The 15,834-nt window shown below is 40.3% G+C and overlaps 1 protein-coding gene across 3 annotated transcripts; it reads right to left on the reverse strand.

The window, feature by feature from the left end:
• Positions 1-234: 234 nt before the first annotated feature.
• Positions 235-14,164, reverse strand: LOC106819382. Of its 3 annotated transcripts, none has more exons than XM_014824024.1 (6): positions 14,083-14,164; positions 11,127-11,272; positions 10,629-10,707; positions 9,363-9,460; positions 8,884-9,012; positions 235-486 (listed from the first exon to the last, which is right to left on the reverse strand). In XM_014824024.1, the coding sequence occupies exons 2-6, from the start codon at positions 11,241-11,243 to the stop codon at positions 373-375; spliced, it is 537 nt and encodes a 178-aa protein (XP_014679510.1). In that variant the 5' UTR covers positions 11,244-11,272; positions 14,083-14,164; the 3' UTR covers positions 235-372. The 3 variants fall into 3 exon arrangements, with proteins under 3 accessions (XP_014679510.1, XP_014679511.1, XP_014679509.1); XM_014824025.1 differs by lacking the exon at positions 235-486 and adding an exon at positions 3,323-3,833; XM_014824023.1 differs by lacking the exon at positions 235-486 and adding an exon at positions 3,323-3,857.
• Between the last annotated feature and the right edge of the window lie 1,670 nt (positions 14,165-15,834).

The following is a 15,834-nucleotide window of genomic DNA, read 5'->3' on the forward strand; positions in this document are numbered from 1 at the left end:
GACGGACGGACGGACGGACGGACGGACGGACGGACGGACGTACGGACGGACGGACGGACGATCATGCGATTCTACAAGCTGCATCTGACTATGTCAGATGAGCTAAAAATAGACACAGTAGAGAAAATATTGATTTGAAAATACTTTACCTGTAATGCCACGCTAAGTACTAGAAACCAGGCATATTTCAAAATGGTACAACACACATGAGTAATAACAACCGGAATGCAACGTGTCAAACTATTTTCCAATGTATAAAGTCACGGCAATTTAAATCAAATCGATGCTGCAAAACAACAAGAGCGAGGTCTGGAGCACCCACATTATCAGCATCTACGCACGTACTACCACCAAAACCACGTGGCTGATACGTTACCTCAACTGCAGGTCAGCCGGGGTGGCGTGAGCGGTCGATGGGGAGCCTGCAACCAGGTGCAAGGTACTGCTGGCCAAACTCACATCCTCATCCGACTGGGCAACGCCCATCTGAACCATTATGAAATCACACAATACAAAGCTGGACCAGTCCCTCCTGGTTCAGAGCTTCGCACCTAAATGTTCGCTAAGCCCCTTCCTTGGTTATCTCTTCCGAGATGAGGAAAGGCATAGCAGCATCAGATTCATTTCATTTTTTTCCGCTGCTGATCCGGAAGGAAAGACCATGCTTTGTCCAGGTGTGTACCTACCTACCTCTCTTGTGTTCGTACTGTTAGTGACAGGCACACGACTTCACACACTCTAGAACTACCACTGGACACTTAATATCATCTCATAGTTTCCCCATTAAAACAAGGCAAATTACAATGAGTGAGATTAGACACAGCAGATGAGTGCGAGATGAAGTAACAAAAACAAGCAAAAACAGAAGTAGAAGCATAACAGACGTTACGCCAAGGCAATGCCATACACAGACTTCATGAGGCAATCAAGCTGGTCAATGTATCTGTGTTGATAACCAAACCATTCATGATCACAAGAAGAGGTTCAATGCAATGACAGAAGCAGATATAGCAGTTCCCACAGTATTGAATTGTCATAGGCGTGAAAAGAGCAGTGAGCTACCACCAACATTAGGAAGAGATTGCCACAGTGTTAACTGTTATCAGTTTTCAGCAAGAGTTAATACAACACGACCACAAAAATTAGTTTTTTAGTGAAGCCAGAACAGATACAGTGGAGGTCTTCATTCGTAAAAGACAAATTTTAACTAAGACTGCTGAGACTACATTCAACACATGTCTGTCCCATATAAGTTTACAGTGCATTTATTGTCTAGTATATTTCAATGTTTTTATCTGTTCCGATGGACTTTCAATTAGATGAAATTAGATCTGTCATATTATGCTGGAAAATTATAACCAGCCCCTGACCTACTACTACTAGTGTAAATTTCTTTTGAAAATGTCCTCACAAGCCTAGTTATCAAACATGAACAATGTAAGCTTTATCCACATAGTGATATAGCTCTAGCTCTAGTAAACCAACACATGCATCGCATACAAACTTTTCGTTTCATCACGTAACAATCAAGGCCAAGACCAAAACAATCTACTCATTTTTTGGTGACGGAAACGTCGTGCGGCATAGCTGACGCTGGCTACTGCTCGCGTGGACAACAAACAACTGTCGCCCCACAGCAGTAACAAGACAAATGACCACAGAGCACTGAAAGCCGAACTGCATAGCAAGCACCATCACACAGAGAGAGGCAGCAGTCATTCAAGTAGGAATGCAACAGACGCAGGACGCTTACACGTAAGCGGTCAAACCCGAGCAACGTTTCGCTTGCACCACACACGTGACCTCACGGAATAGCGAGCAAATCCAATGTGTTGTGTCACCCACGATAGTTACTGGCTGTAGTAACATTAGTGCCGTGTCCAATATCTCGGACCAAGTCACGACTCACCAAGACCCTGTCTGAACCGATCTACATGAGTGGTGTGCTATCTGTAAGCTAGCCACGTCAACTGTTCCGTAACTGCACAGGGAAGGTCGGGAGAAATCGGTCGTCACGATGGTTAGCGTCCGCGATTCCACCCACCCGCATTTTGTTCGACTCATGAGGTCTGGTACAGCGTGTGTGATAATAAAGCAGAAAAATGTAGTTCTTTCAGTTTTGGCAAGAGATTTGTTAATCTAGATTTTACTAGAAAGTGAATATCAGCATCATGGGTAAGTAAATTTAACAACCCCAGGAAGTTAATATGGAATCTCACATGTTTGGTTGACTTACAAGCAAACAGAGTGAACTGCTAAATTGTTTTTAAGGATACTCTCAACCTTTTGCCCGGGTATTGCTCTAATGAAGATTAAACGTTTATTGACGAATGAATCGAATCAATCATTTATTTTATTTATAGAGGAGATATATCTCTATGCTAAAGGCAAAAAATTTCATGAAATTTCCAGCACCTAATTATGTTACCACACAAATTTTGAATTTTTATGTAAAAATGGTATTTTGGATATTTCTCAATTACCAGAAAGAGTGAGGATACAAAATTTTCGCCACATGTTAAGCACAATATGTACCAAAATAGCGCATCAGGATTTTTCTTTAAGTTTCATATTTACTGAGAAAAATGAAAAAACTGCCTAAAATTCAAGTCGCACGTTTGAATTTAAAATTTTTGCGAATAAAGAGACATAACTCATAAAATACGGCACTTAATAACAATCCCTGACACACTTTTTTACAGCAATATGTTACCATTAAAACGAGTGTAAAATTAAATTATTCCGAGTTGTAATCACAGAGAAATATCCATTTATACGTCGACTACTAAGTCAGAAATTGGAACGGAGAATCAGCGTTTTTCTATTTTTCACAATGATCGACCGCCTGTGTGAAAAATGGGTGAACGTATGTGAAATATCTACTGTTAGTACTTACTGCGACATATCCATGACTAACTGACACCACTAAATTGGTAAAATGTTCCATGCACCTTGAGAAATTCTGAGAAATTACGAGGTGACCAACGCAATTTGATGCAAAATGGCGCGAACCCGACCATTGCCTGATGTCACTGTCAACAAATGCACTCCTTATGCAAGGTGTGTTGCAAGGTGTGAGAACTATTTTGGGCTCTTGTGGGCTACTTGTTGGATCAGGGTAGTAGTACAGCTGTAGCAGGGTTGATGTTGATGAATACTGGCTCAGTGAATATAGTGATAATGCTGGTTGTATCATGTGTCTGATGTCATCATGACGTCAGCCGCGGCTCACTACACATGTACGCGAGCAAGCAAAACGCTCTGACAGTTCACATGTACCGTTATATGGAGAAATGAGCACGTACACAGGTGGCACATAGTGTTAGCCATCGAATAAAGTTGAAAATTAAAAATCGGTAAAATTTTTCCTAAAACCTTGAGAGTATCCTTAAGCTAGTAATTCAGTCAAGGTAAACCAGACCGTTGGTAATGCATAAAATTAATGTTGCATGGCAGTTCATGTGGCATGGCATTGACTTGGCAGCAAATGTAAACGGGATTGAATGATCGACTGTCACTACACTGAACCCCACACCATGAGCTTAAATATAAATAACCAGCTGATACAAGCGTACCATCAGTCCCATGTATTACGCCATGAAAACTATCGTGTATGCAAGGTTAGAGAAAGCCAAATTATTGGTATTATTGGAATCACTCGGGGAGTCGCAATCTATTAACCCTGCGCTTTCACTGTGCAGCTAAGGAACAATCGGGTTCTAAACAATCAGCGAGTGACGCGCATACCCCAGTTTCAAGGGCTGACCACCGGCACGTGTAGCCTCCTCCCCTAGCAAGTTCTGTGCTTCCTCGGACTTCGGCTGGTCATGCATCTGGGCAGATTGAAGGAAGGCGGCCTGGTAAACAAAGCATGGTCACCATGACGACGGAGGGACGGACGGAAGGGGGAAAGCCGAGCGGGGTCGACAGAAAGAAACTCAACATAATTCCTATTTACAAGCACTACGAACGACAACTACCTGCAAAATGCTGTATGAGCGTGAAGCAACAATTTTCTGGGGCAACACAGCAAACTAACCTAGCATCCACGAGGGAGTGTGAGGGCTAGTCAGTAGCGCAATATAGCCAACTTGGCCACATTTCCAAGTACTGTTAGCAAATGGAAAAAATGCATTGCTAATTGCACAACCCACTCACTCACGACTCATGTTCAGTTGAAACATCTAAATGAAAATTCTTACGACATGCAGCAAAACATGCATTTCACATTCACAATCTTAATATAAATTAGGTGGCTAGAAGATGACTTATAAAACAATAAAAAATTACAATATAACTGAAGATACTAATCGGATATAGGCATGTGAGAAACGCATCGTACCTATAATAGTTATTGTGCAAGTGATCATGTAGAAATACTATCACTGTAATAGTAATGTAAAATATAGATGGGAAAACCACCACTAATTTGGCAAACAATCGTTTTACCTGCTGTTTATAAACTATTTTTTGTGAACACTGTACTTGTAAGAACATTTCTGCAGAAAAAGACGTGAATTGTATCAGATATTGTAATTAATGTATGTATACTAATGTTTTTAAAATATTTAAATGGGTTTTTAAAAACTATGATTACATAACAATAAGTTGACTAGAGGAGAAAGATATCTCGATCATTGGTAGACAGCACTATTAAAAGCCTAAGAAGCAATGAACTTATAGGCTTATTTAAAGATGGCACACAGCAAATGCACAAGTTGCACTCTCTCTGCATGATGATATAGAGAGATATCAGTTTAGACGCATATACTCCCAGACAGAATAACAACTGTCGCATTTATACTTAAAATATTAATGGGATTGTTAGGAGTTACGATTAAAGATACCAGTTTTCTGCCCACGACAATGAAACGTTGACATTGAATTTGTGGACTTACTATACTAATAACTGCTCCCGTGCATTCTCGCAATGTTGTGTGTGTGTGTGTGTGTGTGCCAACAGCTTTATTTTGAATTGATCAGCAGAATAGTTTTGATATGGATCATTTTTACCTTAAATGTGCCTTTACATTTAAAACAACAGGCATGATACGCTAGGTGACTCACATGCAGTCTCATCTTAGAATTTGAAACCAGTAGCACCAAAAGAGAGGTAATCACATTAAAAATGAAGTGAAACCTAATAAAAATTTGCAATTACCAACAAAATAAATTCGTGATTAAATAGTTTAACACAGTTTGTTTTAAATATTTTCTAATAATATATTATTTAGCTTGGTAACCAATTCCGTTAACCAGGCCATGCCAATATGAAGCTGTTGTCTAAAAATCTAGTAGGGACAAATTGCACACAATTGCTGCAACAGGACCTGCAATTGCATTTGCTGCAAATCTGACACATTACACTGTGAATTACGGTAGAAAATCATTGCTTCCACTCGTAGATACTCGTAGCACATAGTTGCAGTGGAATTCAGTAACACAAATTGCAAGCAAATAACGTGTTGTTAATTTCAAGCGTAGTGCAAATGCATGGGAGAATGCTTGCATTGGTGTATTCTCAAATCGTGCAAATCACGCAAATCTGCTTGCAATGTCCATGCACTAGAGACGACCAGCACACGAACAGCTAAGTACTGCATTCCAGTGAGGCACGTGGTACAACTGGTTGCACACAACAACCTGTATGCTAAATTAATGAGCTACTGCTAATATAAGCTATCACTATTAGTTTTTGAATAGACTGTTTTCAAACACAAACACCTTTTGCTCACAGTGTATTTAAAAGCTAATAGGTTCTAAACTATAGTGAAACCGGCCATGTGTACTGACTGCACATGGGTGGTAAAGTTCTTGTACGTGTTTGAAACCTAAGTCTGCTTTGTTGCCACGCCCACAAACGTCGGCAAAGCTACGTTCTAAACAATTCAAGATACCAACGTGAATCAACTCTAGACGGAATGAAGGCCAACCACGCAGTTAGTAAATGAATAAACACCAAAAGAACTAAAATTAACAAACCTCCACACACATGAACGCACGCACGCACACACCCACACATATGATAGACACACAGCTATGCACAGAATGTCTAACAAATTCAACAACTTAGTCAGGTCATTCTTTAGATGAACAACAAATGCACGGTAACAATGAAAATGTTTCACCAAATACACGTCAATTATAATTATTTGTAATTCAAAGCTTATTAAACTTAGGAAATATGTCAGGTAGGGCACTAATAAAAATATATTGTTACTTATTACGAAAAAATCATTGATTTTAATTCTTATAATTAAATGTGTGGACCATGATTATAATCTGTACATGCACTATGCAAAACACTTACCAAACCTTAGGGAACATAAAGCCATGCACAAACACACTGAGCACTAGACAGATTTCAAAAACATTTAACGGCAGAAAGACCACGTGCCAGGTGTTTTACACTACAGCATACACAAGGCACTGCAGTAACATGTAAGTGCCGACACACACAATGACTAGAGTAGAGACAAAGAAACACTTGCATGCAATGAGTGAACGTGAAGCGGAAGTTGGAGGTTAGTAAGGTTGGTGCATGCTCGATGGGAATCGCATGGGCAATCGCGGAATAGACCATGAATGTTAACCAAGCCGCCAGCAAGTTATTTAGCAAGCGCTTACAAACCTCTGAAATGTAGATGGTTAGAATTAGTTCAGTTGCCATATTCAGAACAGTGATTACTAGAATTGATGTCACCTGCACCCATGTTTTCTATATACGAAACTGTTCTATGTTAAGCAATTAAAATTATTAGGCCAAAACAAAATATAGGTGTGGTTACGATTTCCTGACCCACCCTATTTATTCCCAGCGATCCTAAACATTTTATTGTAAATTTTCTTTAAAGTAAAAAAAAAATGAATTGTACAGTTCCTGCTTCAAAAGGCACAACGCACATCCTTCGGACATGGTTCGTAAATAAAATATTTCAAGAAAATAAAATGTTTTCCCTAACTACCTACCCTATTTTTTTCGGCATGTAACGGTAACCACACATATATTTTGTTTTGGCCTTGGCTTACTTCCCAAAGCATTTGCTTATCGCAACTACTACCTACAAAAGCCTTTGAAATGAATGCCAGCAAGTATTAGTAATAAACATTTAAGCAGCACTGTAAACCACTGTTTGGCACAAAATGTACTTGCCAATCTACTCCACTTTTTTGTGAACATTTATTACGTAAATACGAGCAAATGAGTGGAAAGCTCCCTGTATACATGATGGTCTCGAACTAGAATTACTGGAGCTTTTTAAAGATTTAGATACAAACCAATTACAGTATCCCATGAAACAACATCTATCAATCAGCAAAGTAAGAGGTTGACGTTTAAAAAAACATTTTCGCACTATTGGCGAACAGATAGAAGAAATAGCAAAGCCTTAACACACATGCGTGCACCCGCTGGCACCTTTACACAAAAGCCGAGCTGACTTTTCGCTTTTCAATTGTAGGCCTACCGTCTCTTGACCCCACCACCTGCTCTCAACATATTCCAGCCATGCTTGATGTATGCAACTGCCATAAACGTTTACAGTTAAAATGTTGCATGCAAAGACAGTCCCCTGACTGCCAAAGATACAGACCTGATTCAACTCCTTTCAAATAAAAAAAATTATAAGGAAGGTTTTGAAAGTACTTCAGCACACTCAACATGAGCAGAACAATGATATTTGTTAATTGAAACATGTGCAAGATAAGTTATGGGGAAGGGTAGTTCTCATTGTACTAGCTAGATGTCTCTTTCTTTTAGATGAGCTGCTTTTTAACCAGCCCACAGATAAGTCTAGCTTGCCTCAATTTCAAACAAATTTCCTGCTCTAAAGCCAGAATAAGCCATTTGTTGATATTACAAGTTTACAACACACTTATTTATTCAGTGTGAAAAAGTATGGGCATCTGAATCTAATCAGAATTTACCAGCTAATAATTGCCAAGCATTTGCACTTACACAACATTACAATAAAATTGCTTCCACTTCATTGATTAGAGATTTCATTGATAACCAAGAATGGCCAAGAATGGCCAAGAATGGCCAAGAAGTAGAAAGGCCAAAAATGTACCACCGGTACACCCCTAAATCCTGCACAATTGTTCTACTTGTTTATGTAAAGTGTGGTGCCAAGAAACACCCCTAAATCCTGCACAACTGTTCTACTTGTTTATAATGTAAAGTGTGGTGCCAAGAAACACCAGACAAACAGATTCATTAGCACATGCTTCACGTTTTTGCATCATATAGCAACGTTCACCATTACTCACGTATTGCCAACGCTGATCAATGTAAGAACTTTGTTTGAATGGGTGCGAATGCCATCACAGTAAACTACTCATGTCTCACTCTCCTGTCTGTCTTCAATGTGATATAATACTACATGGATCTGCTTTATACACGTGACATTGTACTACTCACTCTGTCCACATACAGAGGTATATGCAGTAATCATAATTTGCCTATCTATAATTGGTCATGGGAAGGCGACTTTGCATTTTTTATGAACCCGAGTAAATTGGATAGGATTACGCCATGATAACTGTACGCCTGGACAACATAGGGTAATTTAGACAATCACTAATTACGGCTTATTACAGCTTTAAAGATATAAAATACACTAAAATGAGAACTTTAAGTACAGCACTTTTTTTAGTTAATTGATAAATTCAAGGCAATTTGAAGTTGTAAAGTTAATAACGTTCATAACATTAACATTTCAAGGAGGTGCTATGTGATAAATATTCCGCTTTTGAATCAGTATTTGAAATTTGAGAGGGAAACAATACTGAAGCCTGTTGTGAGCAGATACGTTACACTAGCGGCATTTCCCAGTAGCCCAACTACAATGCACGCCTAGACTATGCACGAGCAGTATACCCTACCTCGTCAAAGAAGACCTGCGTCTTACGGAGAATGTGCTTCAATTCCGTCAACTCAAGGAAGTTCCTCTTAAGTGCTTCTGCATTTGTGTTCACCTCTTTCATCTCGTTTTCCAGTTTTTCAAATGTTGCCTATTTTACAGGGAATAGTCCATTAATTTCAAACCTATTATAAGTAATGAATAAATTAAAAGATATCAGCTTATCATCCCAACACTAGGACATTACAGATGTCAGTAGCAATGCATTGAGGTAGGCTTCATATATTACTGAACTGACAAGTCTCACCACATTTATCTTAAAAATTTCATGCAATTACAACCATTAAGATATATCATACGAGTGTACTAAGGAAAAAATGGGGGGGGGGGACAAAATCAAAATCGAGGACACTGTCTTAAATTGCTCATATTTAATTATAACAAAATTTAAAAAACACTTATATTAAATTTATGACAATGGCATTTTGCTTTAGACTCTACCTCAAGGTCAATCATCTCTCTGGGAGCAGGTGCATCTGGATTATCTCCAGTATCCAGCATCGGAATACCGTCTTTCTTAATCTCTTTCTCAATGAAACCTAGGGCCCGTTGTCAGAAACAAAATTAGTCTTAACATTAGTCTTAACATTAACTTCCCCTCGTAACCGTTGACAGAAACATCGCAACGTTACGAGAATGAAAAATCCTCGAAAATATCCTCTTAACATTACGAGAGCCCAGACCCTCTCGTAACTTTAATATTAAGTTAAAAATAACACATTTACACTACGAATTGCAATTATAGTGATATTATATTTGATAATAATGAATAAAATGTGTTTTTTTCTTGAAAAACACGTCAAAATCATTAATTATCTACCTTTCATAAAACAAAACAATACATTTACAAATGGTGTATGGCATTTGTTCTCTTGTTTTAAATGTTTACCACGCTTGCCACGAATCTCACGTCTCGTGTTACAGTGTGAGAATTTGTCTTGTTGTGCAGAATAAATTCATGACCGCGTCGTTTTTTTATCAAATATTATTTATATGTGGTTAGCCATCATAATATGCATATATTACTGTGATGTACAATAAATGTGTATGAATTTGAATTTTGTGATCGATTCTCATCCAATCAGCAGCCTTGTGACATTAAATTATGAAGTTCCTGTTATCGTGAGTTTGCTCGTAGCTACGATGTGTTTCTGTCAACGCTACTCTCGTAGCATTAACATTAGTCGTAAGTGTTATCGTAGCATTAACATTAGCATTAACTTTACGATGTTTCTGACAACGGGCCCCTGAATTAAGGCAAATTGATATCAATATATGCAAAATGCAATAAAACTATTAGTAAGAAGACAATATACATAACAACCTGAAAAGCATTACTTTGAAAATGCCAAGTATTACTACTAGTGTATAATGAGGGTAATGAATATAACAAATGCATGGACCTTAATATTACGCCTATAACTGAAAAAAAAGTGAAGATGGACTATAATTTATAGAAACAATTGGAAATGAGTGCTATACATGTGTAAATAGAGAACAAAGTAGAATGGAAATTTACATGGAAAGAAAAGCTATCTGTAATGGGGAAAAATGGCAAGTTACATCAAAACCTTCAAATAATAAAGAAACAAGCAAAAAGCGTGATTTCATTGTTATCTCACACAATCAACTGTTACATAGCCTAACGCAGGAAGCACAAGAAATGTACGTGTACGTGGCCAGTTTAGAATTACTAAGATTACTCACGCAACTTTCGCTCCATCTCTTCACACCGCCTGACCTCATTAACAAACTTCCGTTGGAATGCATTTACATCCGGGTTCAGCTGTAAACAAAACCAACAGCATTAATTTGGATATTTTACACATTTTCACAAATAGAAAGTATGAAACATGTGCAATGTAAGCTATTCACATACCAACAGACTCTTCCATAAAGCTAGAATGTAACTATTATCAAAGCATGGATGGTCACTGACTGGCACATGACAAAGAATAACAGTCTGCAACCTCGATACAAAACCCCTTAATAAAGTGTAGTTCAAACTCTAGCCTCTCTGAATTCTCTTGCAAATATAAAGCTACACATAGCACAACCTTTACTGTTGACACCCCACCCTCTACCTAGCTCTAGACACCAACTGATACCCCCACAGCGAGTCAGCAACCAGTGTAACAGTTTGAAAGATTGCAAATTGCTGCATACAGATAGCTTCAGGCACTTCTTCAAGAAACACACACTTACATCTCTGAACTGGACAACACCTAGGTCCCCTAACTCCGACACACAAGTATAGGCTGCCTCTGACTGTAGGAACAGCTGGGCGAGGGTCATCTCCTCACTCCGGAAGAGTGATCCCATCTTTGCTGATCCGTAACTACCAGAGTAGCCTATTACAATATCAAGCATAGGATTATAATTAAAAATGATATACAGGGGTCGAAATAAGCGATGGTCCGATGGTCCGGGGCCATCAAATAATCAGGAGGACCATCAGATTTTCAAAGTCAATGGTGACTGGTCCGATAGACCATTGAATATTTTGGTCCCATTTTATGGTAATTTTCTTTGAAGTTTCCTCGTATTGATACATACTATATTCCAGTGTTATGGGTTCAACTAAATTCTACTGAAACAACTTTATTAACCAATATACTATTAAAGTGAAGAAACAATTAGTGTATCGTTTGATACATTCATTGTAGGTGAATAATTAAACCATTTTATCACCATGTAAAATCTCTTTCTTACGCTTGCATGCCGCATTACTTTTAGAGAACAATTTGAAATTTAGGACCATCTCAAATTTAGGAGGACCATATAAATTTCAAACTAGATGGTCCTGTGAACCATCTCTTTTTTCTCCTTATTTCTACCCCTGATATCCTTGATTAAAATCAATTACCTATTATATAACCAAACGGTCTCTCTGGAAAGAGCAAGACATATACACTAACCACGTTTAAGACATGACAAATCCTCCCTTAAACACAGACACGCCATAGGGTATATGACAGAGGTGTTTAAAATTCTGAAAGGGAAGTATAACGATTCAGATAAGGAAATACTCCTGAATCTAAAGCAAAATAAAAGGACGAGAAGTACTGCCCCTCACAGTTTAAACTAGACAGAAGGCACTCACGGAGAGTGCATACCTCCGCCAGCATGTAACATGTATGTGTTACGAGCTGGCTCACCGCTCGCTCGCTCGCTGGCTGGCTCGCTGACTCGACGCGCTAATATCGATCGCGCGAACACACTAACGCACGAACGCACAAGAGCAATCACATAACCTCCTCCAACTCCGTTGGGCAGAGGTAACAATGCAGTGGCTGAGGTACGGCAGCCGTCGTTCGTTGAAGCCCCTTTTTGGCGTTAGGGTTAGGGTTAGGGTTAGGGTTAGGGTTAGGTTAGGGGTATGGTTAGGTCAGGGGTAGAGTTCTAGCTCATCTAAACTCTCAAATCGTGAATTTATTTCCCCAAGGCGTTATTTCGAAAATCTGGCGCCACCCGCCGCCATCTTTGTCTCGTTAAGTATGAAAGCGAATTGACTGCCGCACCTCCAGCCTCGAGACATTAAGATACGGCTGCCGTACCCGTAGCCACAGCCTTTATTTAAACAATGACAGAGGAAGACTCGATATGCTAAAGTACTCCTTCTCACAGAGGGAGGTAAACGAATGTAATTCCCTCCCTGACGTTGTTGTGCAGGCAGCGACCCCTCTGTGACGCTGTCGCTGACAGGATGTATGACAGCACAAGACTAGAGAAAGGAATATGCTGTCTAATCCCGGCGGGAATCCACACCGCACAATAATGGGGTGATTGATCTGAATATAGAGGACTAAATAGACTCTTGGCCGTTTTAACTAAGTCAAACTAACTTAAACTTTACTATGTAACCATCTCGTTTGCACAGGCATGTGCCACAGGCACTTGAAGCGTTTCAATAAAATATAATGCTAACTAAATGCGGGATCCCTAAATTCGCTCGACGCTCGCTTGATTTCATACTTTCACAGCACGAATACACATCCAACAGCTGCCATCTTTGTTTCTATGTCAAGAACAGTGTACACTTGTTATAAAAACATAGTGTCTCTGTTCGTAACCGAGCTGTGTCACGCGAAATCACACAAAGACTGACGAAATTCTCGTGTTCGCGAACCTTGCCCAGTAATGTAAATGGCTGCAAGTACAGGGCTATATAGACTGGGACTCGCTTCCACCTCGATTACCCATCGAGTGACTAAGCTAAGCCGAGAGGTGGGAGCGAGTGCCAGTCTATGGGCTATAGGCGGTGCGCAGGCGGCGCACTGCTTTCCAACTCCCGTACGAGCCTCGCCATTGGAACGATGCAAAAACGTTGCAGCGTTGCGGCGCAAGAATGAGGTCACGAAGGGCGCGAGAATTTCGTCAGTCTTTTTGTGATTTCGCGTGACACAGCTCGGTTACGAACAGAGACAGTATGTTTTTATAACAAGTGAACACTGTTCTTGACATAGAAACAAAGATGGAAGCTGTTGGATGTGTATTCGTGCTGTGAAAGTGTGAAATCAAGCGAGCGTCGAGCGAATTTAGGGATCCCGCTTTCCTACCTGCTATATATATGTGTCAGTGTGCACACTGCAGCTGCTTGAGGAATGGCAGCAGTCAGTGTTTGTTGCACATAAGATTTGGACGGAATTTACAGGAAACTGTCGGCAATAATAGGTGAAAGAGAGTATAGAAACATTAAGAATTTGGTAGTAAATAGATTTCGTATTTAGTTAGCATTATATTTTATTGAAACGCTTCAAGTGCCTGTGGCATGTACGGTGTCACGGGTGTCACGTGTGTAAGTATCCGTGCAACCGAGATAGCACGCAGTGCTCGTTCGTGGGCCTGCCCACGAATGCACGTAACACAACACGCAACCAAGTAACCTCGTAAATATTACTAATACTAGTCGTAGATATTATTAGTTTGAACTCCAAGCCAGGCATTATAATACTATAATACTATTAATAGACGGAAGAAGATGCTTTTATCAACTGAAGCTGTCGGGAGTGTCGGAGAGAAGACGGAAGACAGGTGCTTTTATAAACTGAAGCTGTACATTCCTAGCGTAATGACGTCACACTGCCGATGTATCCGCAATACTAACTTATCGTAAGTATAAATAAATACGATAAGGTATTATAACAATAATCAAACTCACTGTAGAAATTGCAAAAAACCTATACACGCAAAATTAGACGAGTAAACCCGAATCAATATGGCGGCCGATAAAATGTCTCACGTGATAAATGTTGTAGACTGGCGCCTGACACGACTGTGTCCTGTAGACCGGACCATGCTTCAATGAGGCTGCCATCTTTTGATATTTACGTTCGGCTTGATTTCGGGCGAGATTGAGTTTATTTTAGCTCCATGGTACATGACCGCTAAGTCAATTACTCAAGTCCAAAATCGCCGCACACAGTAGAGTAAATGACGCATGCGTCAATTCCCTCAAGCGAAAATTTGCCGCACACGGTGAGTAAACAATGGACTCGTGCGTAGACATGGCTGTCTACAATTGGCCTAACTCTATCCTGTCTAATCCGGCGTTACGACTTTCAAACAGAGCAGCCCCCTGTTTGGGGGGTTCCATAGTGATGCGCCAACCCGAAGCAATGGTTATGCCCTAGCTATTTTAAACTTAGTTGTCGCTTCGCCTGTAATTAGCATATATATTAGCCTAAATATACTTACCTCTAGTCGAGTATCTTATAATTGAAGTCTGCTGTGCATATGTCATAACACGTAAACAAAAATATTATTGAAATATATTATTACAGTTATAATTTATACTTTACAAATCGGGATACAAAACTGCGTATCAATCATGCGTAGCAACGGGTTTAGTTTTTGTTTATTATTTCTTGTGCATCGTCCTTCATATTTGTAATCAATATCTGGTTGCTCCTACGAGAATGTGAAGTAATTATAGCCTTGACTTGGACAGTGTACTATTTAGACTATATGCTAGTATCTCTATATATTTCTACGGTTACGCCACAACATTCGATGGCGTAACATTTTTGCTGCTTGACAAAATAGGATGCGCGCTTTGGATGCCCCCCCCCCATTTGAACCGCACACAGGCACAGCGGTATAGAAAGGAACAGCGGGAGAGAAAAGCACCAAGCTCGCCCGAGAGTGAGTGAGCGAGCGAGCGAGAAAGAGACAGAGGAGAGGAGAGAGAAGAGAGGAGGAGGAGAGAGAGAGAAGAGAAGAGAGAGAGAAGAGAAGAGAGAGAGAGAGGATAGAGCCGAGAGAGAGAGAGACAGAGAGACAGAGAGGAGAGAGAGAGAGAGAGAGAGAGGAGAGAGAGAGGGGAGAGAGAGAGAGACGAGAGAGTACGATGAGAGAGTAGGGATGGAGAGAGAGAGGGAGAGAGAGAGAGAGAGAGAGAGAGAGAGAGAGAGATGAGTGAGGAGAGGTGGTGTTGTGTGGTGTGGTGTGTGTGTTTCTGGTTGTGTTGCTGGTGTCGTGTGTGTGTGTGTGTGTGTGTTGTTGTGTGGATGTGTGTGTGTGCTGTGCTGGTTGCTGATGGTGTCCGCTGTGTGCTGTGTCGTGGTGTGTGCTGTGTGTTTCTCTGTCGTACGCTCCCTGCTTAATACGGCGCACTGCATGTGCGCGCTGTTCTTTTCGGCCACGCTGCGGCGACCGACGATTGTTTTGATACATGTGTCAAGTGGTTTGCCGCACGCTCTCCCACGGCTGCATGGTGACGGCAGCCTGGCGGGCTCGAGAGTCGCGATCGCTAGTAGCGTCCATATAGCGTTCATTGACTGGCGTTCTAGCATCGTTTCCACGCACGGCTCTTAGAGGCGTAGTAGCGAGCGTAGTGAGATCCGAGGCCCTGTGTTGAATGGGGTATAAGGTAAGCTAAGTAAGTAATAAGTTAAGTAAGTAAGTATAGGTA

This window comes from Priapulus caudatus, unplaced genomic scaffold, assembly GCF_000485595.1.
Source record: "Priapulus caudatus unplaced genomic scaffold, Priapulus_caudatus-5.0.1 Scaffold3310, whole genome shotgun sequence".
Lineage (NCBI taxonomy): Eukaryota > Metazoa > Priapulida > Priapulimorpha > Priapulimorphida > Priapulidae > Priapulus > Priapulus caudatus.

Coding starts and splice junctions, on each gene's coding strand:
- LOC106819382 (XM_014824023.1), bottom strand. CDS start 11,243: ATGGGATCACTCTTCCGGAGTGAGGAGATGACCCTCGCCCAGCTGTTC. Junction 10,708..11,126: donor GTGTTGTCCAGTTCAGAGAT/GTAAGTGTGTGT, acceptor TTTTGTTTACAG/CTGAACCCGGATGTAAATGC. Junction 9,013..9,362: donor GAGAGATGATTGACCTTGAG/GTAGAGTCTAAA, acceptor CCTGTAAAATAG/GCAACATTTGAAAAACTGGA.